Source organism: Physeter macrocephalus, chromosome 7, assembly GCF_002837175.3.
Source record: "Physeter macrocephalus isolate SW-GA chromosome 7, ASM283717v5, whole genome shotgun sequence".
Classification (NCBI taxonomy): domain Eukaryota; kingdom Metazoa; phylum Chordata; class Mammalia; order Artiodactyla; family Physeteridae; genus Physeter; species Physeter macrocephalus.
The window spans coordinates 96887266-96914528 of NC_041220.1; the positions used below are offsets into that span (position 1 = coordinate 96887266).

Sequence of the window (27263 nt, forward strand, 5' to 3'; positions counted from 1 at the left end):
AAAAAAAAAAAAAAAAAAAAAAAAAAAATGTGCAATCTAATTGACAGTAATAGAAGATACTGAATTAATCGTTAGTCTTTTTGAAGATGAACTACTCAGTTTTTAATGGTTTCCGGTAAGTGTTACTAATACTTTATCTTGTAATTACAATGCACAAAGCTTATCCAGCAGATAGGCAGTTCTGGAAAACCATCTGCTTTACTGGCGAATTTCTCTAAGAAATGATAACAGTTGTTACCTAAATGACTGACGTTCAATTTGCCAAATTCATTGTGTGTAGATCAAGGACAATATGAATTAAAATAATTTACATACAGTATTTGGATGAACAAAATGCAATACAGGATTTTGTATAAAATAAAGATTTCAATAAGACTTTTGTTTTTTCCACAGAGGATTGTAAACTAAAATATAAGGAAAAATAGAATCAAATATATTCTTTTCTTTCCCAAAAAGGCATCAAATGGAATCAGCAGGTGCTGCAACTGAATCTGTATATTCTAAAATAATGAATTTTAAATCAAACTGAATCAAAAACTGTTCTCTAAATAAAACTTGAGAATAAATATTTTATTCTGATTGGTCTTTGAAAGCCAGGTGTGGTCAGGTGATACTGACCCCACCTCCCATTCAACTAAGAATGTCTGATAATCTGTTGACAAGTATTAACATGTTAGAGTCCCATTGGAAAAGAATTTGAAAAAGAATAGATACATCTATATGTATAACTGAATCACTTTGCTGTATACCTGAAACTAACAAAACACTGTTCATCAACTACACTCCAATATAAAATAAAATTTAAAAAAATGTTAGAGTCCCAGCTCTAATCCCATCTACTCATAAAACTGTTCCTGACTGGAGTAATTTTTAATTCTCTGAATCCTATGGCAACTAAGCCTGAGTCATTTCACTGAGAAGATAAAGAATGGGAGAGTGAGTAGCTATAAAGTGCCACAAAAACATAAGATGGTAACATTACTACGTGCCCTGACCCATGGCAGGTGCTCAATAAATATTGGGTAAAGAAACCAGTAATGCTATTTGCTAGTTGTCTCTTGTAGGCACAACTCAACCTGAACCCTACAGTGTCATTTCTGAGAATCCAGCTTACCTTCTGTAACAAACCAACAGTAAAGGTCATAAAGTATAAAGCTTCTTAGAGGTAACCTGCACTAGAACAATCACCCAGCTGGGAAGTATAAAACCCAGCTCCAGCTCTGCCAGTGAATAACACTGAGACCTTTGGACAGCCACCAAACTCTCTTGGTTGTGGTTTCCTCATGTTTAAAGTGAAGAATTTAGACTAGATGATTTCTAATCTACGGCCTAAGAAGAGAAGTTGCTGTTGATAGACCCTTAAAATATTTCAGAATTGTGGCAAAGGAATAATTTCATTTGATACCAAAGGTACTTCAGGAAGATTGTTACCTGGTGTGACTATGTGTTTTATCATCCCACACAACACACACGTGTGTGAAGGAGACACTATTAATAATTACACTGAGACAACAGGCATAAATGGATATTGTACTGAGGCAACCTGGGACATATGGTCACTCTGTCTTCCTCCTCTTGGGTAAAGTATTGTTGCATAACAAAACATTTTCAGTTACATTAAATTAAACTCCCTATTTTACCACAGACTTCCATTCAGATAATAAAGTTCCTAGTAGATATTACGAATTTATTTGGCCTCCAAATAAATTTAATTAAAAATAGCCAAAGGCTCTTTTACTTCATACATGACTCCCCAGGAAAAGTCACAAAACAAAAGGAAACATTTTCTTTTCTTTGGTGTACTAAAAAAGGCCCATGCTGTAGATAAACATTTATAAAAATTCCATTGACACTGGAGAGTATGTCCTCTAAGTCCTAAGCAAAGGTGTGAAGCTAGATCCTGAAAGAAGAGGGTTCCTTAAAGAAAGGCCCTCCTCCCCCGATTGTGAGCCCCAAAGCAGCCTTGGACTTACTTGAATCCCTTTGGTGTCAGGATGCACTTGGAGTCGTGTTGGCAGGGGTTCAGGTCCTGGGCACAGAAGTCCAGCTTCTCCTCACACAACTCACCTGTTAACATGGCAAACGTTGTTAGGTCATAGACAAAGGTTAACAGGTTTCCTACCAGCAGGCTGTGTCATGTTTCTGAGAGGTAAGCATAGCTTGTGATTGGAAAAAATAAAAAATCACAAGACATGGAAGCAGAAGATCTGAAATGCTGGTTCTGCTGCTAAATAGTCTTATGATTTGGGACAACACAGCTATTGTTATCTGTGACTAATAGGAGTCCCTTTAGAATGTACTATTGGAGAAGGAAATCTGAATGCTTTTCGTTTTTATTCTTTTATTATTATTATTTTAAAATTTTGGACTTTTTATTGAGGTATAACATATATCCATAAGATAAATGAATAGCTAATAAATAGTCACAAACTGAACTCACTCATGTAACCAGCATCCATATCCAAAAACACACCATTGACCATCACTCCAGAGGCCCAACCGCAAGGGTAAGTAACCACTACCCCGACAGGACCACAGATTATTTGCACCTGTTTTTGCACCTGACATAAATAGAATCATTTGGTATGTACCCCTTTATGTCTGGCTTATTCTGTTGTTTTATGTTTGAAAAGATAATCCTCAAATCTTCACAGTCTCCAAGGTTTTATAAGTCTAGAAGAGAAAGACTTTGTTTCCCTTTTATGACTTATTGCAACAGCTCAACAGTATACTCCTCAGCTACATCCGTCACGACAGAAAAAAGCAAAAGGAGAATCAATTTAGATAAAGAAAGTACACTTCTTTCTATCAGCTAGCTTATAAAGAATAATTGTCATCCATAAATGAGAGCTACAAGCATAACCATGAAGATTCTAGACACACTTTGTTGAATTGCATGTCCAATTATCTGTTAGGAAATTTCTTCACTTATAAATAACATGGTTATATTTTATTTTCAGGTACATTAGGCCAAATATGATTTTCGGTGAGAACACTTTCCCAATCACTGTGTGAGATTTTAAGGTGACTGGAAAGATGTAAAATTAAAAAGTTCTCTCCTTTTCTACCTTACCTTTAAATTAGTTTTTAATTATTTTATATGTAATAAATGAATGAATAAAGTGATACATCTATATGCAGCTGTTGTTCATTTCCAAGAAACTATTAGAACTTTGTTCAAAGTGTGTGGATTTAAAGCAACATATGTTAAAAAATCAGGAGTCTGCAGCAAATCTCTTTGTTATAAGACTGTCCTTTTAAGGTAATACTTTGCTAACTGGTAGAAATAGTTGCTTAACAACTAAATGTGGCAAATCATTTACACTTCAAGGATCTTTTTCAGTGATTTAAATATATAAATGTACTAAGCTAGGTACTAAATCAATGTGGTGTATGATAAATTAGGGTTTTTTCTGTCTCTTAAAGAGAACTAATTGTACTAAAAGTCTCATATATTTCTTTTATAAGAAGCGTTTCTGTGTCTGTAAATCTGTGATATAAAAAGTTTTTATCAACATATACCTATACCTAATGAGCTATTTTTAAACAGGGTTTACTTAAAGCATCTTACAATCAATTATTATTACTTTAAGTAATACACCTTGATAGAATGTATTCGTTATAATTTGTCAGCCTATCATGATGAAATCACTTTCAGTTTTCTAATCAAATCTACCTGGTTAGATAAAGGCTGTTTATAGTAGTCTATATCCAAGGCAGTTTAAATATCATTCTATGTATTCTTCACTTTATACCCAAATAAGAAATCATTTTAAAAATGATATGAAAGGGGGGGAGTGCTTTACTCCTTATTCATTTTGATCTAATCCAATCCAATCCAATCCAATTAAGACAATCTAAACCATAGTTCCTAAGGATTTACTATATGATGAGAGCAGTATGCTTAGAATATGTCTTTATATCTCTGTAGAGTATGGTATGGTGACATACTAAAATAGTAGTCACTGAAAGAAAAATTTATACTTTTTAAGGCAAGAACTCCATCTTGTTGACCTATATTCAACTTGTTTCATTTTCGCCTCCTGAAATGATAACGCGTGTGATGTGACAGGATGGACGGAAAGATGGAAATGTTCTTTATTCTATTACACAAAGTGTTGTACTCTATTAACTTATAAGCAGGTATTCATATTTTTCATATGGCATCAGGAAAGGTAAATCAGCCCATTGGAGTGGTTAAGGGCAATGTGGTTGAACACAGGTTAAATTTCAGCGCCCTTGAGCCCCTCAAGAGATGGGAGTCTAAACAAACATTGGCTTCATAATTTGGCTCCAACCCACTCCACAAAATCCCAGGAAATCCTATTCATTTGCTTTCAGCCTGGACCCTTAAAAGTCCCAATGATAAAGCAATAGCTTGGAACACAATGTTTGCCTGGTATTTGTGATTTCACTTTTGATCAGATGAGCAAATTAATTTTCCTTGTGCTTCTAGTTTTCAGCTGTTTTTGTTGATGAGAAGTTAAAGTTGTGTGCGTGTGTGTGTGTGTGTGTGTGTGTGTGTGTGTGTGTGTGTCTTGGTTGTTTGTGTTTTGGAGAAGAATTAGAGGGGTCAGCCAGGGAGCATACTGTTACCTCTTTAGGATAACAGAAGTTAGTGAATGATCGACTACAACTTGTGAAGAAAAAACACATGTCCTACACAGAGGCATCTTTTTTTTTTTTTTTTTGTAAGGAAGTGATATTTAGTTTTTAGATCACCTCTTCCTGATTGTGTCTGTCAGGTAAGTATGGCAGAGAGTGGGATGGAAATGGACAAGTTCTACAGTTACACTAGTAAGAGCTGTGAGGGAGTAAGGCAGGAGTGATGCCCTCTTCCCTAAAAGGGCATGATTCCTTGGAGTCCAGGAGAAGATGTAATTCGTTGCTTACTGAACATCTGTAAATGTGCTATTTCTGAAGAATCTGATGTAGTGGTAATATGACCATACATCCTGGCTTGCTCAGGTTTATACTTGCCATCCCAGGGTAATTTTCAATAGTGTCCCCACACACTCACACAGACGCCCTGATTTGGATGACAAATGCTATGGTCACCTTGTGGGTGGGGCAGTAAAAGCTGGATCAACAGGGTTAATGCTCTCTTTGGAGTGAAGAATGAACCAGCATAAAGAGATCCTAGGGACAAACTACTCTTAATTGGGTGAAATGACATTTGGGTTGCTGAGTTATTGTTTGGGATGGCCTTCTGCAACTTACTCAATATAAAACAGTGGACTAGTTGCAGAAAAATGAACTATTTTATTGTTCTGGTCCCCAATTCTTCATGAGTAAAATGAGGTTCTGGAATTGAAGTTGTGCAAGGTCAACTGTTGCTATAAAAACTTTAAAAAAAAAAAAAGGCAAAATGCTTCTGAAGAGATGAATAATGCAGATAAGCAAGTTAGTAGAGAGAGCGTTATGCTTTAACTGAACAGAACATCATTATTGTATTCAGTGGTAAAAACAGTGTTAGCATGTGCCCCAATCCCACTGAGGTACCAATACTGTGAATATCATTGCAATGAGGCAGAAATCTCAGTGCGCTTGATGGTTCTTACGGGAAACAGTACCTGGAGTTGGCCTTGCTTCCTGCTTCATTTTAGATCCGTGCACCTAACTTTAATGTTCTTTCCTTATTGTATACAAGGGGTCCTTCCTTAATCTTCATTTGTACTTCTGGTATCTAAAATTATCTTTTTGTTTGCATTCCTTATTATTGCACTTACTGAAATCGTTTTAGAACTATTCCACAAGCTTCTTCCCTGATACCTATGGTGAGATCTGCCTATGGATGTTTTCAAGTAATTCTGGTAGCAAGCCACCAGATTTTTAACATTGCCATATATTTTGAGTGCAAACTGTGCAAGAGGACTTACGTTAACGCTAGAAGTATAATGGTGAATAACAAAAAAAAGGTATCCCTGTTCTCATGGAGCTTATACATGAGGGGAGGAGGAGGAGAAAGATATTGATCCATTAATTTCACAAGTAACTGTAAAATTGCCTGAGTGATGAATGCTAAAAACATGTCCTGATGCTCTAGAAGGGGGACTGATGGTGAGAGAATTTTTTCTGAAGAAGTAGGACTTGGATTGCAGGTGAAGGGGGGAGATAAAGAGCATTGGCAGTGGCTCTGTGCAGGAGGTGACATGGCAAATATGAGCTCTGAGAGACTGGGAGTGAGCCCAGGAGAGCGTGGTGACAGAGAAGGCCACAAAGGTTGGCAGGGGCCACATGGCAGAATGTCTTTATTTAATGAGCAGTGGGTGCCATTGAAGGGTTTTAGGATAAAGGATGGCCAAATGACATGCACACTTTGAAAAAAGCATCTGGGCTCTAAAGGAGGATGGATAGCACCGAGACAAATACAAATGGATATGAGTCATGACTTAGCTTGTACTCAGGTGGTGGTAGAGGAGATATGGATGGCGTGGATGTTTAGAAGCAAAATAAATGGGAACTTGTCATGGATTGGGTTAGGGTAGGGGAGAGAGGAAGCTGTCTGGGACTTCTAGGTTTCTGGTATGGATATTTGGAAGCACCTTTCAGTGACACAGAGAACACTGAAAAGACCAGGTTTTCTGGGGCAAAAATCAAGGGTTTGAAAAATAAGGTTGTGGTGTCATGGGTTGAACTGTGTCTCCCCACGCATCCTGCCACCCTCAAAAAATATGTTGTAGTCCTCCAGTACCTCAGAATGTGACCTTATTTGGAGATAGGGTTTTTATAGAAGTAATCAAGTTAAAATGAGGTCCTTAGGGTGGGCCCTAATCTGGTATGGCTAATGTACTCACAGGACGAGGAAATCTGGCATAGAGGGCAGCCCACGTGAAGAGACAGAGAGGGAAGATGACCATCAACAGGCCAACTAGAGAAGTCTGCAACAGGTCCTTCTCTCACAGCCCTCAAAAGGAGCTAACACTGCTGACACCTTGATTTTGGACTTCTAGCCTCCAGAACTGTGAGACGATAAATTTCTGTTATTTAAGCCACCCTGTTTGTGGTACTGTGTTATAATAACACTAGGGAACCCATACAGGTGGTAAATTCTAAATTATTGGAGGTTTATAGTGGGGAATAAAACTTTCAAATTATGCTACTATTTCTTTTCTTCTCTTTTCTCTCTCTCTTTTTCTCCTTCCTTCTTTCCCTCCTTCCTTCCCTCCCTTCCTTCGGTCTCTTTCCTTTCTTACTTCATTCCACGTGGCTGTCCTCACTCATGACTGAAATTTTCTTTAAGCTTCTCCAACAGAGTCTTTAATAAGCGATGCAAAAGGAAGGAAGTGGCCCCTAACCATGACCTTTGCACTTCAAAAGAGTCAAGGTTTGAACAGAGCATAGTTTAGCCCTACATTTGCTGCCAGGGCTGGATGCCTCTCTGCAAATCACTGTGAGTCTTGGTTGACTTGGACCAATCAGCCCTTGGCCCTCTCTCCAAGAGGCGCTGGTATTAACAGGTAAGATTTGCAGGACAGGCTACCCAAACAGTAATGAAGATCCTCCTCCTCTTAGGGCATTGAAAGTGACAAAGGCAAGAGAATCACAAATTCCTGTGTCTTGTAGAGGGGGAGAAAAGTGAGTCCAATGTCTGTTTCATCTACTTTACAATAAATCTGGAGACTGACTTGAACTTTGAATGATAGCTGCAAGTAAAAATAACTACCAACATCTCTATTATCACTAATTATAAAGTAATAATCTTGAAAGTGATTAATTTAAATTATGTCAAAGACATTAAAGCTCATGGTAAGTGGATGACACCTGAGTTGAGTCTTGTCACTAAAAATGATTTACATTTTCTACACAGACACTCACATTTTTTAAACATGCTTTTCCTTAAAATATACTGGTTTAACTTATGGCGTTATTAAAAATTCTTAGCTATAGTGATTCTTTGACAAATCAATGAATAATGAATATATTATATAACCCACGAGCTAATATTAAATGTTTCCTGAAACTAATAAGAATAGTGTAAGAGGAAATTAACCACATATAGTAGGATTAATTTATATGTACTCTGGAGTGAGACTTTTTAATTTGACCAAAATTCAAACCTGCTTTAGTTTAATAATTTTCATAAAAAAATGTTGGGGGGAAAATATTTTGAACTAGACCCAGCAAATGATAAAAGGATGTTCATGACAAAATCCTTACTCTGGAGAAGTTAAAATGTGGAAAAATTAGACACATAAGATAGATGCTTAATTTTCCAGTATCCCTTAAGTTTCATTTAGTGACTGGAATATGGACAGCATCGTGGCCTACAAACTGGCTGAATGATAATTATTATTTTATTTATTATTGAAAACTAGACTACACAGATGCAAAGTTCATTATTACCCTTAAAGAGACTTCTCTCTTGGCAAGGTAAACTGTGCTATTTAGAGAGAAGACATTTTTGAAGAGTTATTGGATGGACAACTAGTTGTTTTCTATCTACCAAGAAATCTGGGCAACAGCATGTCTTGCTGAGGCTTATTCAGTTCTCAAAGCTTGCTTAGCAGAGAAAAGGTTGGTCATCTTGTCCCTAGATCAGGATTTCAGGAATTTTCCAACTCAAACTACTCTGTTTAAAATACTCACTTTTTTCACTAATAGAGCAATAAGAAAGGGTGGGTTTGAATTAATAAGTATCTCATTTATATTTTTCCCAAAGGTAGCCCTGTAAATTCAGGTTGGCCATATTTACAAACACAAACAATTTTAGATATAGGTTCATGGCATTGTTGGAACACTTAACTCTCACTAGATTTTGCTAATGTAACCAGATTAGTTTCTTTTTTTTCTGAAATAGAAATAATCTCAGAGTCCATTCTGGGGACCACGGATTTATGAAGGGGGAGGGGAGGATTCCAGGGCTGACACTGCAGCCTGTTCTTGTTCCTATTCATAAACTGTATCAAGCTAGTTTCTTTTTTAAAATGAAAGGATCATTACTATTGATAATAATGGAAAGGGAACTCATGACAGCAATCTGAATAACTGAACCAGCATTCAAGTGTTATATTTAATCTGATATGACATTTTCAAATATACTTATAACAAGGGAGGAAGTCTGGTTGAATTCCTGACAGCATCTCCAGGACACAGAGTTTTGAGGGTCAAATGCATCATTCTTCAAATATTTGCATTTTGAGCTCTTGCTTCGCTCAAGAAAAACCTGGAAAAATGGTACTAATTTTACTCTATTTGAATTGGCACGGCGAGGGAAGGTATCAAAAAAAGCAACCTATTGGAAATAAATTGAGATTTAATTTCTTAAAAGTACACTACTTGAGGGCAAGGGATAGATACCTTTATTTATAGTTTTGTATCTCTTCATTGCCCTTGCATTTGCTAGCAAATTATCTGGCACAAATTAGATACTCGATGGCTGTTGAAAAATGTGAAAACACTTATTTGATTGCTTTTCAAAGGAAAAGACTTTATATAAATTGTTAATGAAGGAGACCCAGACGGCATAAGGGGTAATTTAAGGAAGAAGAGAGAATAAGGAATACTGGTAGCAGATTTGTGTTTTGAGATCCCACCCTCACGTATGCCCTTGTAGGCTGAACTTGAGGGGTAGCCTATTGACTCAGATATCCTGACAATCTTGTCTGCCAAACGATGACTATCCCAATCAGAAACAGAGAGGATGAACTCGGGAATCAAGAGGAAGTGTGAGTGTAAATGGCATGTCTGAGAAAGATTAAGATAAATGGACCTGAATGTTTCTCATTACATAATTTGAAAAAGTCCATACAATTCCTAAAAAAAATTGTACATTTCCCATTTGTTCTTTATTCATGTCAAGAATAGCATTCTCTCTCCTCTCACAGACCTTGCAATGTAGCAGCGAGATGGATGAACTGTATTAGAGGCTGGACACAGCTGATGGGATTATGGGAGTCATTCCAGAACAGGTTAACTGAATTGGACCTGAAGGAAAAATATTTCTGTTTTCTCCTCTTTTGCTGAACGAGGCTAGCCCTATTTGTTGCCTCCCCAGCTCAACATTATAATCCCAGGCACCAGAGCACATCAACAGGAGCAGATGCCCAGTCTCGAATCTGAATATTTAGTATCCTTATCAGTAGTGATAGTAATAATTGAATTTATTTCATCAGTAAGTAAAGGATTACTTATGAACAGTATGTTTCTGCTTCTTATGTTTATAAAAGAGCTAATTCTTCCTAAAGGTTCCTTTTAATAATAATCTGATGCTTTCTTATTTGTGTTTATTATCCTGAAACTTGTTCTATCAATTAGCAATAGTTAATTGCTTCATAATATGATCAATAAACTATCCAGATAATACCCACTTCTCTAAGCTTAATTAAATCCAATTGTTAGTAGAGAAATATAGGGAACTGATCTTGAGGAGCCATGAATTTTTGAAGATATATTAGCCACTGATAAATGTCCTCTTGGTGCAAAGGGTGTGCAAAATGGGACACACGCATAAGCGGACAAAGCCAAAGTATAACCTCATGAGATGAAGTTTATCATAATTCAAAACAGGAAGGCTCAAGGAAATATGCTATAAATGTGGATACTGATGTTTCAGAAAAGCAAATCATGTTATAATCTCACTTTCGTTCTAAATGACATGAAATGGGTTGCTCCATAATGCTTGTCTGCCTGAAAGTTTGACTAGCCTTTGTGTTCAGAAACAATTCTTTCTCTTTATTTAAAAACTAGTCAAGTAGCTATACTTTGCTGTTAACTTTCTTGGAATATGAGAAGTGATGGCTTTGTACTGGTGAAATAACTGACCTAATCTGAACTTGCAATGAAGAATCAAACCAAAGAGTCTGCCTGGTAGACAAGGGTAATGTTTTATGTATTTTCATATCACTTTCAATTCTGAGCACAGTATTCTGAATAAGGTATTTTCTCAATAAATATCTTTTGAATTTTTAAAGTGGAAAAACTTACCTCTCCAAATAAATAAACAAAAAAGGAAGTGTTTTTCAGTACTTCCTCATTGGAACATTATGGCTAAATAATGTAGCCAATTCCAACAGCTACTGAAACTACAAAAATATTTAACTTCGTTTCAAAATAAATAAATCCAAATTAGATTGAATAAGCCTTGGTTAAGCTAAACGGTTGTTCTGAACTCAATGGGCCCTGCCTATTAACTAAAGAGCAAATAGGATCTTTAAAATGTTTTCTGAGATTCAGATGCATTTAAGAAGGCTTTGAGAGGTTGGAACATGAATGCAAACCACAAAATATAATTAGGCTGCCAAAGTCCTCTCTCTAGTTAAAAAAGACTGCAAGTATGAGTGAAGCTATATTGACTTTGACAAAAAAGACCTTACACAGCTTGAGGCACAATTAATGAGAGAAGGAGTCACTGTTATTAAGAGATCATGACAATCCAAAAATATACAAAAAACCTAAAAAAATACAGCCAAATTCAAGAGTTCTTTAGTATTCAGTATTTCCTTACACTTCAATGTAGAATAAGAGGGTAAAGAGAACCAAAGACTTATTCTCAAATAAAGCCTTTCCATTGGAAGTGAGCATGGAAAATAAAATGACAAAATAATAATTTTTAAAAAGACAGTAAAACTGTCTTTTTACTGAAAAAAGACTGAAGACTATGGTGGGGGGACGAATTTCCTTCACACATACAACTTACTTTAGGTAGAATTTTCTTTATCAAAATTCTGTAAGAATTCTTCCGTCATTAGGAATGACATCAAACCATCTACACCATGTCACTGTAGTGATAATGGTTGGAACTAAATGATCCAAAACTTAAATTTGTCCTCTCTGGCAGTCCTTGATACTTCTGGAGTATAGACATCTAACATTTTCAAGTGTTTTCTTATACATTCTTCCATGTTATTCTCAAACATCTAAACGAGGTGGGACAGATGGCATTAGACTGTGATAGGCCCCAGCGTTGATAAATTTTAGTGCCAAGATGAGAAATTTTAGCTTTTCCCGTTAGCTTCATAAATTCATCAGTATCCCACCTGCCCTATGTGATGGAAGGTAGCCTACTCATCAGGGGAATTAATTAATTGTACAGACACTGACTAGGCACCTTCTTTTTTCCATGTGTAGATAAAGTAGATTGCCTGTCTGCACCTGAACTTTGTTTTCTTTTCAAATACACCTAAGGGTCAATTACTTATAGCCAGCTGAAGAGACAGCAGAAGAAAAGCTTATTTGGCACAAAGGATTAGTCAGAGCCACTGTGGATGTGAAAAGATGCCAAGTCTGGAAGATGGCAGCAAATAAGAAGGGACTGGTTCCAGGGGAAGGCCTCCAAATTACAGTGCAGGTCTTGGGGCCAGTGAGACACTGGTTTGCACCTAGACCCCTACTTACAAGGTATGTATCCTTGGGTAAGTACTTTGTCACTGTTTTATACAAGGTATTGCTCAAGTCCTTAGTGCTCATATCTACAGAGTTCTTTTTAAATTAACAATATGTCTGCTAATAACAGAGTTTCTTTTTACTTAAGAAAATTACCCTGGGTGCTGTAAAGAAGTTGAAATTTCATTTCTAGTTATGTTTTGTATTCAAATAATAGAAAATGGTTGGACTGCTTTTTTTTTTGCGTTACGCGGGCCTCTCACTGTTGTGGCCTCTCCCGTTGCGGAGCACAGGCTCCGGGACGCGCAGGCTCAGCGGCCATGGCTCACGGGCCCAGCCGCTCCGCGGCACGTGGGATCTTCCCGGACCGGGGCACGAACCCGTGTCCCCTGCATCTGCAGGCGGACTCTCAACCACTGCGCCACCAGGGAAGCCCGGTTTGACTGCTTTTTAAAGCAAATTCAGTCAGCAGCAGATTACTGAAAATAAGAGACATCTTTAATAAAGATAAGCATGAGATTTAGTCAACACATGAAACCATGTGGTGATGTAAAACAATATCATACTGCCAAGCTTGCTCCTGAGTATATATAACTATTTAAGGACACTCTCCTGTGACAGAATAATTGCCATTGTGTTTTCTGAGATAGAATCGGACCTTAGGCATCTCTGCCCCAGACCACCAATTGTTTTAGTACTTGTAAAAAAGAAAAGATGACATTTTACCAAGGATGGTATTGGATGTATTAATCCACAGAGAATGTACAGGCTATATTTTTTACATTCCCAAATAGGAAACAACTTTTTTTCATGTTTTTTAACTTAACTCTGCACATAGTAAGTGTAAGTGGCTAAACACAGTAAATCATCTGAACAATGCAACAGAAAAAGAAAAATGAAGTCCTTAGCAAGAGGAGACAGAGCTGCTATACAATATAGTCCATGTTAGCCCTATAATCATACTGCTAATGCCTTACATACAACTGGAACTGTCAAGACAAGCACCCTTTTAGGATGCTGTGCCTGTACTTGGCACTTAAAGACTCTTGGTAAGCTGAGTGAAAATACAATGTTATTAGGTATAATTCTGAATCTTTAAGATAAAAATTTAACAAAGATTTCATGATGATTCCCCAGACATGCTGATCACCCTGAGCACTACAGGGCTTCCTTTCCTGGGCCCTGATGTATTTGGAAAGCCATGCAGACCATAAAGTGTCAATGATTAGATATGGCTCTTTTTATGCTTTAAAAACACTGCCTAGTACTCATGACATTCTATGAGTTTGACAATGTCATTTTATAAATCAACCTCTTGGGCTTTGTAATTTTTATTTTATAAAATGTTTTAATAAATGTATATATATTTTAATATTTTTCATGTTTCAAATTACTAAAGATATTAATTTAAAGTTATGGGAAAATTCTCACTTTAAAATTTTTTCTAGCTACAGCCTATGTACTGTACTAAATGACTTATGTTTTTCATGATAAAAATAATACATTTGGGATACCTTTAAAAAAGGAAATGCATACAGACAAGTAGAAACTAGAAAGCATTAGTCTTTATTTTTAGCCACTTCTTCTGCCCACTCAGAGAATTTCTTTCACAGTCTTCCAGAAATTGGTAAAGTGCATTTCAGATACCCTCTTTATACTGTTTGGCATAGCTATCTACATATCAAGGATCTGAATGACTGATTTGACATATTGATCTCAGATTTCATTTTTGTCAACATTCCTTTTACCATGTACACACCATGAAATCTATGTAGCTTTGAAAGAAAGAGGGAAACTAAAATAAAATAATAGACTTAAAAGGCAACTAACCTTTTTCCACCTCATTCAGATTAGCAGCTGGCAGCAACAAAGACAGAAGAGACAAAAGACGTTTTACATTGCAGTACACAGCGAAGCACAGGAAGCCAAAGCACAGCATTAACAACAGAGAAGCCCAGGGTGAGAGAGCAAACTGAAGCAAGGCTTAGATTTCTTACCTACAGCCGGGCCAAACGCACAAACAAGGAGAAAATGAGGTAAAAGGCAGATGCCATCACAGGCAGCAAGAGATCTGTGGCTAAACCGGTGATTTAACAACAGGCAGCTTTACTTTGTAAGATGTGCACATAATGGTTTGTGTGTGGGCATTGGAGATTTGGAAAACAAAGAGATAATGGTACAAAATGGAAAAATTAAAATATTCTGAATTTTTTTCCGCAAAATACATTCTAAGCCTTTACATGCCCAAATTGTATGGAAACTTTCATTTACTGAATGTATGCCATCCCATTAAGCAATACCCCATGGTTAAAATGTGATCAATTTTGTATCATCTTTGTATGTGGTCCTGTGAGAAGAGGGTTAATTAAGAAACACAGTCTTGACACAGCAGATCCAGGGTTCTGGCTCTTAGGAAACATGCAAACCCACATTTTTCAATGCAATACCTGAATTCATACCAGAGCTTAAGAAAAGGTGTCAAGTTTTTCAACATCGCAGGGTGCCATACTTACAATGTTCACTTTTATAAGTTTTGGGCTAGTGCAATTTGAGGAATTTTTTTAAAACTTTACTTTCAAGAAATGCCTTATTTTTAGAAAGGATATAATAATGATTTTAAAAGAATGACCAACCATCACCAAAAACACAATGTCTCAAGCTACTATTAAAACCCTGGAGTGAATTTTCAAATTATTTGTTTAGCAATTTCAGTGTCTTATTAATCCTTAGCATAGTGATTTTAATTTAGAATCATAGTGAATTAAACTTCTCAAAAATTAATCTTGTCTGAAGAATACTAGCAATCGACAGTCATATGTTATACATAGGAAAGATGATGGATTGAATTAGGTAGAAAATAACAGTTTGGATGCCTTGGGCGGCGAGGGGATAGTAACGGTTACATAGCAGGAAAACAATACTGACCCTTAAAATTTATGTTGTCAATCCCTGCAGCAGGAAAGGACAGAGTTTTGTCCTATAATAAATCAATAACTATTTACTGTGAAGTTCTGGTTACATGGGCTTAAATAAATTTAATAGATTTCCCAACAGTGGTTCATTTTATTTTGAACACGTGTAGCCATGTTTTACAGCCTGCCCGTCACATCATGACCTCTCTGTCAGACTGCTTTCAGATCTCTGAATTTTCTCTATTAACATATCATATCCATTCTGATTCTTACCATGGGTGCCAAATGTAAAAACTTTCACCATAGTAATTTACAAGTTTTTCCTATGAAGTCTTATTTGTTCCTACTAAAGAGTTCATTTTCTCACTGAATGCCTCAGAGATACAGAGTAAAAAATAATCTCCAAACAGAAAAGCAACTTGTAACTTGAATGATTTTTAAGCAATGACAACATTATTATATTCCCTGAGCACAGTAGGGGTTCTGTTCCAAGATCTCATGCTCATTAATCAGATTCCAAACTTAAATAAAAAACAATACAGCCATGATATAAGAAAATGCCTCCCTAACTGCAGACTTGGATGAAGCAGGATATAACGCTCTGGAGTACAATTTATACCCTCCTATAATTAAAGGCCATTTATGTGCCACTGATTTCAAAATCTGCAGATGGTTGTTTGATATTTTGTAAATGAGCTCATTTCACATATGGACAAAAATGCTACAGCTAATAGATGATTTACAAATATGTCTGATTTAGGTATCTGCTCTAATGCCAATTTGCGAAACTCTTCACTTCCCACAAAACCCAACCCAAAGTTATAGTGATAGTATCTTCATGTTTTGTATGCTATGAACTTTCTATAGAGTGCAATGTTTATCCTTAGCCCAAATTAAGGCAAACTGATACCTGCAATAGATATGACTGAAAAAACCAGAAGAGTCTCAATTCTTGTTGAGCACCAAACGGCTCTTGACACATAGTCATGGCAGGTTCCCACATGATAGCTTTTATAGATGTCACATTTTGGCTCAAAAGTGGTTGTGCTAACAAGTTTTGGAGTTTTTTGGATGTGTTTCAAAGAAAGAGATCTGACAGGGAAATGAAGCTTCGTAGTACTTTTCAGAGGAAGTTGCACTGAACTGAATCACTTTAGGATGCAGAAAACATGTGTTTAAGAAGATCAGGTGTAGGAAGGGAGCTTGGAAAACAAAGGGAGAGAAGGTAAAACAAAGACTCAAAGAAATGGATAAGGAATAAAGTAAAGCAAATCTAAAGCCAAAGGTGGACCCAACCAAACCAACTCAGAAGAGACTGCCACTTTATGTAAATTATCACGGAAAAGGTATTAAGAATCTGAATCCAGCAGTGCTGTCAGGTCTAGGTTTTCATTGATAAGGGGAGATAGAAAAATTCCTGGTTTCTGTGCTCAGGAACACATTGGCTAACCAAACTGTGCTGGAAATACTCGGATCCAATTTGTCCTGGTCAGAGTAGGTTAGTTTAAAGAGGTCTCTGACATTAAGTGAATTAAGTTCTTCCTATAATGATCAGAACAATGACAGGATAGAGAATTATCTCTAAGAAGGTACTAGCTACAGATTTTGGTGCAAGCATTGGGCTGCTTGTGTAAGTCTAAATTAGCCCATCCAGGAAAACTCAGATTCTCGGGGTAGCTCCAAGGGCTCAAGAATCTGTGCACTCAGGCTAATGGCATGTAGCTGAGGTGTGACACAAGTAAAACTCGTGTGAATGTCAAAGCTACTTAACATCTAAACTCTTCCTAGCTATGTTAGAATGGGTGCATATTAGACATACTTGCTATCCTTAATTAATGCAAAATAACAAAGAATTCAAATTCTGGCCACTAAGGAGTCCAAGTGCTATATATATATAATAGAGTAACTGGTGATACATGTTAAAATTTCTACTGGAAACTTAGTATATTACTTCGTATGGCATCAGGTACTTCACTGGTGTGAAAAAAAAAAATCATACCATAGAAAAGGCAGCTGCAGAATCTCTCAAACAGACCCGGGATATCAAAACAAAAACTCATTATTCTATTTATCATCTTCCCATCAAGAAAGTACCTCTTAAAATGCAAAGTTTGAGTATTCCATAAAAGCTTAAATTTCAGTGCTTTTCTAACAAATCCCTGGGAAAATTAATCATACAGATGTGCTTCCATTTTTCATGTCTAGAGATGTTAACCTCAGTCATCCAAGTAGCTATTTTACCCTCTGATATTCTTAACTATGTATATGGAAATAAATACAATTAATGAAAAATACCCAGCCAAATGAAAATGGTAACTTTGAATAGAGTGACAGAATCTACTTCTCCATTTTTTCTTACAAATAAAATATGTAACATTCTCCTTTTCTCTACCAATTTGAAAACTAAATGGTTTATTAAGAAATAAGAATGTAACTATGACATTTCTTATTCATAGCCACAAAAATCGATCAAAATAGATATTCTGACATAATAAGTCATCAAGTTGTAAACTTGATGTTGACTTTATAGCAAATTGGTTTATCCAGGGCAGAAGTTTAGCAGTTTGGATAGTCTCATGAGATTTACCACCTTTATTCCTGACATTTTGTATCGAGATAGAAAAAAAATGGTGGGGTGGGCGGAGAATGGTCTGATAAGATTATCCAAAGTGATCAATATCTTCCTAATTGCGATTTATTTTGAAGGACATGAGTTGCTACATGCAAACACTCACTGATGAATAAACAAGTATGGACACGAAGAATCTCAAATGCTTGGCTATTTTTTGCCTGTGTAAAGAAATGCTCCCTTTTCACATATGTATCGGTGGGTTGGTCTGCATAGGAAAAGTGCTTTGCATGAAAATGTCATTCAGTTGTGGGACTAGAAGCTTCAGTATGATAACTTCTTTTGTGCTGGAAAGTATTACTTTATGATGGATGCTTATGTTCTAACTGAGCTCCCCAGGACTTTTATTTGGTTGGCTGAAACCATCTTTAACTCCATCTGTTATTACATTACACCTAATTTCCAAAACACCTATCAGTTATTGAATAATACAATGGTCTACTAAACACATGCAGCACAGTGCCAGTGGTGGTTTCAAACAGATACACAGATTGATGGAATAGCATTTCCTAGTCTTCCTACCTGTGTACTCAGGTGGGCAAAGGCATGTGTAGTTATTAATTCCATCGACGCATGTAGAGTTATTTTCACAGTCATTATCTTCACAGTCATCAACATTGATTTCACAATTTTCTCCTTCAAATCCATCAGCACAAATACACCTGAATGCCAGGGGAAGAAAAGACAAAAGACACCTTCCTACATTTTCAAACCATATGGTCTAAATATTGAAAAAAACCAAATACACTCATCAATTACAGAGCTTTTAATGACAAGAAATTGATTTTTTAAATGCTTTTAAATGACATGTTGTAAGCATCAATTTACGGCAATATCCCCTAAATCAGAAACAATTTGAGAAAGAAAATTTATGCTGGCTGCAAGATGGCAAATGGCCCCATGGTCCTATGTCAATAAATCCAAAACATTTGCAGGTCTAAAAAATGAGAAAAGTTTACTCTACAGCCCTAGATATCTTAATCTCTAGTTGTGTTCTAATAAAATAATTCATGCTTCTTTGCTCATAAATGAGGAGGAATGATTCTGATTTTTTTAAAATTACACTTACTACCCTATGTGTAATGTTCTTGATGTCTCAAAGCAAAAAAGAAATCTGAAAATAAAACTTTGTCTTCCTTGCAATTATAAAATATGAATATTCTCTGTAACTCTCAACAAATACAATTTTTCACTGGCATAATACATTGTACTTTTCATCTTGCTAGGCATCAGAATAATCTTTGAGTAAAGGCTTGATGAAAAAGAGACAACTTCATAACAGAATGCAGAAATGAAGTATATGCATTATAAAAAGTGGTATTTCTAACAAGCTTTAGTAGTAGATTAGCATTCTTGTGCGAAGTTATTAGTTTTCATTATAAGAACTCTGTTTCATGATTCATGAAGTAGATCTGAAGTAACTGTACTGTATGATTAAATAACTCCTGATTAAAAATGTTCACAGCATGTTTGTCTACACATATTGTGGCTTGGAAATGAGTCATTACTTTTCTGTTTCAGTGGGACCCACATCTTATCATTACATACAGTCTGTTAAAGCAACACACAAAACAACAGATGGATATATGCCTTGCAGTAGGGTACTATTTGACTACTAATTAGCATAACAGAGCCACTAATTTGTCTTGACCTAATCGGACTTGATTAGTTCCAATGTACACATGTGAGTGTTTTTAAATTGCTTGGCTTTGTAGCATCCTGAGCTGAGAATACTGTAATGTCTCAATTTGTTTTTATATTGAAATATCTCTGCAAGGGACTAATATATATTTTCCTTATGAACAGAATTTCTGGTATTCTTTTTAAAATAAAGCCCTTGGATTTAGAAAGGAAAAATGCATCTTTGCTTATTCTTGCTCTAATACTTCAGACACAGAAGATCACAGACCAATGACCTACCAGAAGCCATCTTTTTCTCCTTCTTTTAAGTGGCAAGTTCCTCCATGTTTACATGGGTTACTGATGCATGCATGAATTGGAACATCACAGTCCTGCCCCTGGACAAGGAATGGTCAAGTTGAGTGTAAATAAAGTAGTTCTCAGCACATAGAGAAAGCACAACAGAATAATAAAGACCCACCAAGGAAAGCTATGTTTTCAGATCTTGGTTCCCACAACAGCTTCTACTTACCTTGAAACCATATGGACAGGTGCAGCGATAAAAGTCAACTGGATCATTGTTACAGGTGCCATCATTTTTACATGGATTTGATAAGCAGGGATTACATTTAGCTAGAATATTGACATCTACAGGACCTAAAAATTGATTGAAAAATATGAGAAGTGGATGCTTTCTGTTTTCAGTTCACTTAAAATTATTTCAATGCCTTAATGTAACAGTAAATTTTGCATAAAATTATTATTGGTCACATATCTATATGTGTTTCTCTTCCATGACAAAACCAGAAATCAGCATCATCATAATTATCTTTAAGAACGCAACAGGAGGCCATCTCATTGGGAGTTAATAGTGAAACTCTCTGATGTCAGAGTAGGGCTCTGAGTTGTTAGCTTAGGTAATTAAGATCTGACATTAGTGATGCCAGCATCACAGGGTCGGTCCTCTCATTAGCTGACTAGCTTATGTGGATGCTTTCCACGGCCAGTGCCTGCAACTTAACTCAGGAGGCTGGTATGGAAAGCCATGGATCCCAAAGAGGACTGTGGGTGTGTGCGCTGGGCGATGGGTGGGCAAGGTTTTGAATAAGTACAAATTCAGGAGACCTTCAAGATGGTGGAGGAGTAAGACGTGGAGCTCACCTTCCTCCCCACAAATACATCAGAAATACATCTACATGTGGAACAACTCCTACAAAACCTACTGAATGCTGGCAGAAGACCTCAGACTTCCCAAAACATATATATAATTTCTTCCTTTTCACTCTTTGTGAGTGTGTATGTATATGCTTCTTAGTGTGACTAAGTCTGTATAGCTTTGCTTTTACCATTTGTCCTAGTGTTCTGTCTGTCCATTTTTTTTTTAGTAAGTTTATAGTGCTTGTTATCATTGGTGGATTTGTTATTTGGTTTGGTTGCTCTCTTCTTTCTTTCTTTTATTACTTTTAATTTTTTTATTTTAAATAATTTTTTCATTTTTTATTTTAATAACTTCTTCCTTCCTTCCTCCCTTCCTCCCTTCCTTCCTTCCTTCCTTCCTTCCTTCCATTCTTCAGTGCTTTTCTAACAAATCCCTGGGAAAATTAATCATACAGATGTGCTTCCATTTTTCATGTCTAGAGATGTTAACCTCAGTCATCCAAGTAGCTATTTTACCCTCTGATATTCTTAACTATGTATATGGAAATAAATACAATTAATGAAAAATACCCAGCCAAATGAAAATGGTAACTTTGAATAGAGTGACAGAATCTACTTCTCCATTTTTTCTTACAAATAAAATATGTAACATTCTCCTTTTCTCTACCAATTTGAAAACTAAATGGTTTATTAAGAAATAAGAATGTAACTATGACATTTCTTATTCATAGCCACAAAAATCGATCAAAATAGATATTCTGACATAATAAGTCATCAAGTTGTAAACTTGATGTTGACTTTATAGCAAATTGGTTTATCCAGGGCAGAAGTTTAGCAGTTTGGATAGTCTCATGAGATTTACCACCTTTATTCCTGACATTTTGTATCGAGATAGAAAAAAAATGGTGGGGTGGGCGGAGAATGGTCTGATAAGATTATCCAAAGTGATCAATATCTTCCTAATTGCGATTTATTTTGAAGGACATGAGTTGCTACATGCAAACACTCACTGATGAATAAACAAGTATGGACACGAAGAATCTCAAATGCTTGGCTATTTTTTGCCTGTGTAAAGAAATGCTCCCTTTTCACATATGTATCGGTGGGTTGGTCTGCATAGGAAAAGTGCTTTGCATGAAAATGTCATTCAGTTGTGGGACTAGAAGCTTCAGTATGATAACTTCTTTTGTGCTGGAAAGTATTACTTTATGATGGATGCTTATGTTCTAACTGAGCTCCCCAGGACTTTTATTTGGTTGGCTGAAACCATCTTTAACTCCATCTGTTATTACATTACACCTAATTTCCAAAACACCTATCAGTTATTGAATAATACAATGGTCTACTAAACACATGCAGCACAGTGCCAGTGGTGGTTTCAAACAGATACACAGATTGATGGAATAGCATTTCCTAGTCTTCCTACCTGTGTACTCAGGTGGGCAAAGGCATGTGTAGTTATTAATTCCATCGACGCATGTAGAGTTATTTTCACAGTCATTATCTTCACAGTCATCAACATTGATTTCACAATTTTCTCCTTCAAATCCATCAGCACAAATACACCTGAATGCCAGGGGAAGAAAAGACAAAAGACACCTTCCTACATTTTCAAACCATATGGTCTAAATATTGAAAAAAACCAAATACACTCATCAATTACAGAGCTTTTAATGACAAGAAATTGATTTTTTAAATGCTTTTAAATGACATGTTGTAAGCATCAATTTACGGCAATATCCCCTAAATCAGAAACAATTTGAGAAAGAAAATTTATGCTGGCTGCAAGATGGCAAATGGCCCCATGGTCCTATGTCAATAAATCCAAAACATTTGCAGGTCTAAAAAATGAGAAAAGTTTACTCTACAGCCCTAGATATCTTAATCTCTAGTTGTGTTCTAATAAAATAATTCATGCTTCTTTGCTCATAAATGAGGAGGAATGATTCTGATTTTTTTAAAATTACACTTACTACCCTATGTGTAATGTTCTTGATGTCTCAAAGCAAAAAAGAAATCTGAAAATAAAACTTTGTCTTCCTTGCAATTATAAAATATGAATATTCTCTGTAACTCTCAACAAATACAATTTTTCACTGGCATAATACATTGTACTTTTCATCTTGCTAGGCATCAGAATAATCTTTGAGTAAAGGCTTGATGAAAAAGAGACAACTTCATAACAGAATGCAGAAATGAAGTATATGCATTATAAAAAGTGGTATTTCTAACAAGCTTTAGTAGTAGATTAGCATTCTTGTGCGAAGTTATTAGTTTTCATTATAAGAACTCTGTTTCATGATTCATGAAGTAGATCTGAAGTAACTGTACTGTATGATTAAATAACTCCCGATTAAAAATGTTCACAGCATGTTTGTCTACACATATTGTGGCTTGGAAATGAGTCATTACTTTTCTGTTTCAGTGGGACCCACATCTTATCATTACATACAGTCTGTTAAAGCAACACACAAAACAACAGATGGATATATGCCTTGCAGTAGGGTACTATTTGACTACTAATTAGCATAACAGAGCCACTAATTTGTCTTGACCTAATCGGACTTGATTAGTTCCAATGTACACATGTGAGTGTTTTTAAATTGCTTGGCTTTGTAGCATCCTGAGCTGAGAATACTGTAATGTCTCAATTTGTTTTTATATTGAAATATCTCTGCAAGGGACTAATATATATTTTCCTTATGAACAGAATTTCTGGTATTCTTTTTAAAATAAAGCCCTTGGATTTAGAAAGGAAAAATGCATCTTTGCTTATTCTTGCTCTAATACTTCAGACACAGAAGATCACAGACCAATGACCTACCAGAAGCCATCTTTTTCTCCTTCTTTTAAGTGGCAAGTTCCTCCATGTTTACATGGGTTACTGATGCATGCATGAATTGGAACATCACAGTCCTGCCCCTGGACAAGGAATGGTCAAGTTGAGTGTAAATAAAGTAGTTCTCAGCACATAGAGAAAGCACAACAGAATAATAAAGACCCACCAAGGAAAGCTATGTTTTCAGATCTTGGTTCCCACAACAGCTTCTACTTACCTTGAAACCATATGGACAGGTGCAGCGATAAAAGTCAACTGGATCATTGTTACAGGTGCCATCATTTTTACATGGATTTGATAAGCAGGGATTACATTTAGCTAGAATATTGACATCTACAGGACCTAAAAATTGATTGAAAAATATGAGAAGTGGATGCTTTCTGTTTTCAGTTCACTTAAAATTATTTCAATGCCTTAATGTAACAGTAAATTTTGCATAAAATTATTATTGGTCACATATCTATATGTGTTTCTCTTCCATGACAAAACCAGAAATCAGCATCATCATAATTATCTTTAAGAACGCAACAGGAGGCCATCTCATTGGGAGTTAATAGTGAAACTCTCTGATGTCAGAGTAGGGCTCTGAGTTGTTAGCTTAGGTAATTAAGATCTGACATTAGTGATGCCAGCATCACAGGGTCGGTCCTCTCATTAGCTGACTAGCTTATGTGGATGCTTTCCACGGCCAGTGCCTGCAACTTAACTCAGGAGGCTGGTATGGAAAGCCATGGATCCCAAAGAGGACTGTGGGTGTGTGCGCTGGGCGATGGGTGGGCAAGGTTTTGAATAAGTACAAATTCAGGAGACCTTCAAGATGGTGGAGGAGTAAGACGTGGAGCTCACCTTCCTCCCCACAAATACATCAGAAATACATCTACATGTGGAACAACTCCTACAAAACCTACTGAATGCTGGCAGAAGACCTCAGACTTCCCAAAACATATATATAATTTCTTCCTTTTCACTCTTTGTGAGTGTGTATGTATATGCTTCTTAGTGTGACTAAGTCTGTATAGCTTTGCTTTTACCATTTGTCCTAGTGTTCTGTCTGTCCATTTTTTTTTTAGTAAGTTTATAGTGCTTGTTATCATTGGTGGATTTGTTATTTGGTTTGGTTGCTCTCTTCTTTCTTTCTTTTATTACTTTTAATTTTTTTATTTTAAATAATTTTTTCATTTTTTATTTTAATAACTTCTTCCTTCCTTCCTCCCTTCCTCCCTTCCTTCCTTCCTTCCTTCCTTCCTTCCATTCATCCATCCTTTTTTCTCCCTTATCTTCTGAGCCACGTGGCTGACAGGGTCTTGGTGCTCCGGGCAGGTGTCAGCCTTGTGCCTCTGAGGTGGGAGAGCCACGTTCAGGACACTGGTCCACCAGAGACCTCCCGGCTTCATGTAATATCAAATGGCAAAGGCTCTCCCAGAGATCTCCATCTCAATGGAAAGACCCAGTTCCACTCAATGACCAGCAAGCTACAGTGCTGGACACCCTATGCCAAACAACTAGCAAGACAGGGACACAACCCCACCCATTACCAGAGAGGCTGCCTAAAATAATAATAAGGTCACAGACACCACAAAACAACCACCGGACGCAGTCCTGCCCACCAGAAAGACAAGATCCAGCCTCATCCACCAGAACACATGCAATAGTCCCCTCCACCAGGAAGCCTACACAACCCACTGAACCAACCTTAGCCAATGGGGGGCAGACACCAAAAACAATGGGAACTACGAATCCGCACCCTGCGAAAAGAAGACCCCAAACACAGTAAGTTAAGCAAAATAAGAAGCTAGAGAAACACACAGCAGATGAAAGAGCAAGGTTAAAACCCACTAGACCAAACAAATGAAGGGGAAATAGGCAGTCTACCTGAAAAAGAATTCAGAGTAATGATAGTAAAGATGATCCAAAATCTTGGAAATAGAAGGAAAAAATACAAGAAACGTTTAACAAGGACCGAGAAGAACTAAAGAGCAAACAAACAATGATGAACAACACAATAAATGAAATTAAAAATTCTCTAGAAGGAATCAATGGCAGAATAACTGAGGCAGAAGAACAGAAAACTGACCTGGAAGATAAAATAGGGGAAATAACTACCACAGAGCAGAATAAAGAAAAAAGAATGAAAAGAATTGAGGACAGTCTCAGAGACGTCTGGGACAACATTAAAAACACCAACATTCGAATTATAGGGGTCCCAGAAGAAGAAGAGAAAAAGAAAGGGACTGAGAAAATATTTGAAGAGATTATACTTAAAAACTTCCCTAATATGGGAAAGGAAATACTCAGTCAAGTCCAGGAAGTGCAGAGAGTCCCATACAGGATAAATCCAAGGAGAAACACACGAAGACACATATTAATCAAACTATTAAAAATTAAATACAAAGAAAAAATATTAAAAACAGTCAGGGAAAAGCAACAAATAACATACAAGGGAATCCCGATAAGGTTAACAGCTGACCTTTCAGCAGAAACTCTGCAAGCCAGAAGGGTATGGCAGGACTTATTTAAAGTGATGAAAGGGAAAAACCTACAACCAAGATTACTCTATACCAGCAAGGCTCTCATTCAGATTCAACGGAGAAATTAAGACCTTTACAGACAAGCAAAAGTTAAGAGAATTCAGCACCACCAAACCAGCTTTACAACAAATACTAAAGAAACTTCTCTAGACAGGAAACAGAAGAGTAGGAAAAGACCTACAATAACAAACCCAAAACAATTAAGAAAATGGTAATAGGAACATACATATCAATAACTACCTTAAATGTAAATGGATTAAATGCTCCTACCAAAAGACATAGACTGGCTCAATGGATACAAAAACAAGACCCATATACAGTCTGTCTGCAAGACACCCACTTCAGACCAGCGACACATACAGACTGAAAGTGAGGGGATAAAAAAAGATATTCCATGCAAATTGAAATCAAAAGAAAGCTGGAGTAGCAATTCTAGTATCAGACAAAATAGACTTTAAAATAAAGACTATTACAAGAGACAAAGAAGGACACTACATTATGATCAAGGGATCAATCCAAGAAGAAGATATAACAATTGTAAATATACATGCACCCATAGGAGCACCTCAATACTTAAGGCAAATGCTAACAGCTATAAAACAGGAAATCGACAGTAACACAATAATAGTGGGGGACTTTGACACCTCACTTACACCAAGGCACAGATCATCCAAAATGAAAATAAATAAGGAAACACAAGCTTTAAATGACACAATAGACCAGATAGATTTAATTGAAATTTATAGGACATTCCATCCAAAAACAACAGAATACACTTTCTTCTCAAGTGCTCATAGAACATTCTCCAGGATAGATCATATCTTGGGTCACAAATCAAGCCTTGGTAAATTTAAGAAAATTGAAATCATATCAAGTATCTGTTCTGACCACAACGCTATGAGACTAGCTATCAATTACAGGAAAAAAATCTGTAAAAAATACAAACACATGGAGGCTAAACAACACGTGACTAAATAACCAAGAGATCATTGAAGAAATCAAAGAGGAAATCAAAAAATACCTAGAAACAAATGACAATGAAAACACCATGACCCAAAACCTGTGGGATGCAGCAAAAGCAGTTCTACGAGGGAAGTTTATAGCAATACAATCCTACCTCAAGAAATAAGAAACACCTCAAATAAACAACCTAATCTTACCCCTAAAGCAATTAGAGAAAGAAGAACAAAAAAACCCCAGAGTTAGCAGAAGGAAAGAAATCATACAGATCAGATCAGAAATAAGTGAAAAAG

The 27263-nt window shown here is 36.4% G+C and overlaps 1 protein-coding gene across 2 annotated transcripts in view; it reads right to left on the reverse strand.

Moving 5' to 3' along the window:
- Nucleotides 1–27263, reverse strand: part of SLIT2 (slit guidance ligand 2) — a 402412-nt gene that overhangs the window by 25749 nt on the left and 349400 nt on the right. For both annotated transcript variants that reach the window (XM_024119498.3, XM_024119497.3), the window contains 4 exons: nucleotides 23700–23824; nucleotides 23468–23565; nucleotides 22070–22209; nucleotides 1974–2067 (listed from right to left, as the gene is read on the reverse strand). In XM_024119498.3, the coding sequence (XP_023975266.1) occupies nucleotides 1974–2067; nucleotides 22070–22209; nucleotides 23468–23565; nucleotides 23700–23824 (457 nt within the window). The remainder of the gene's footprint in view (nucleotides 1–1973; nucleotides 2068–22069; nucleotides 22210–23467; nucleotides 23566–23699; nucleotides 23825–27263) is intronic.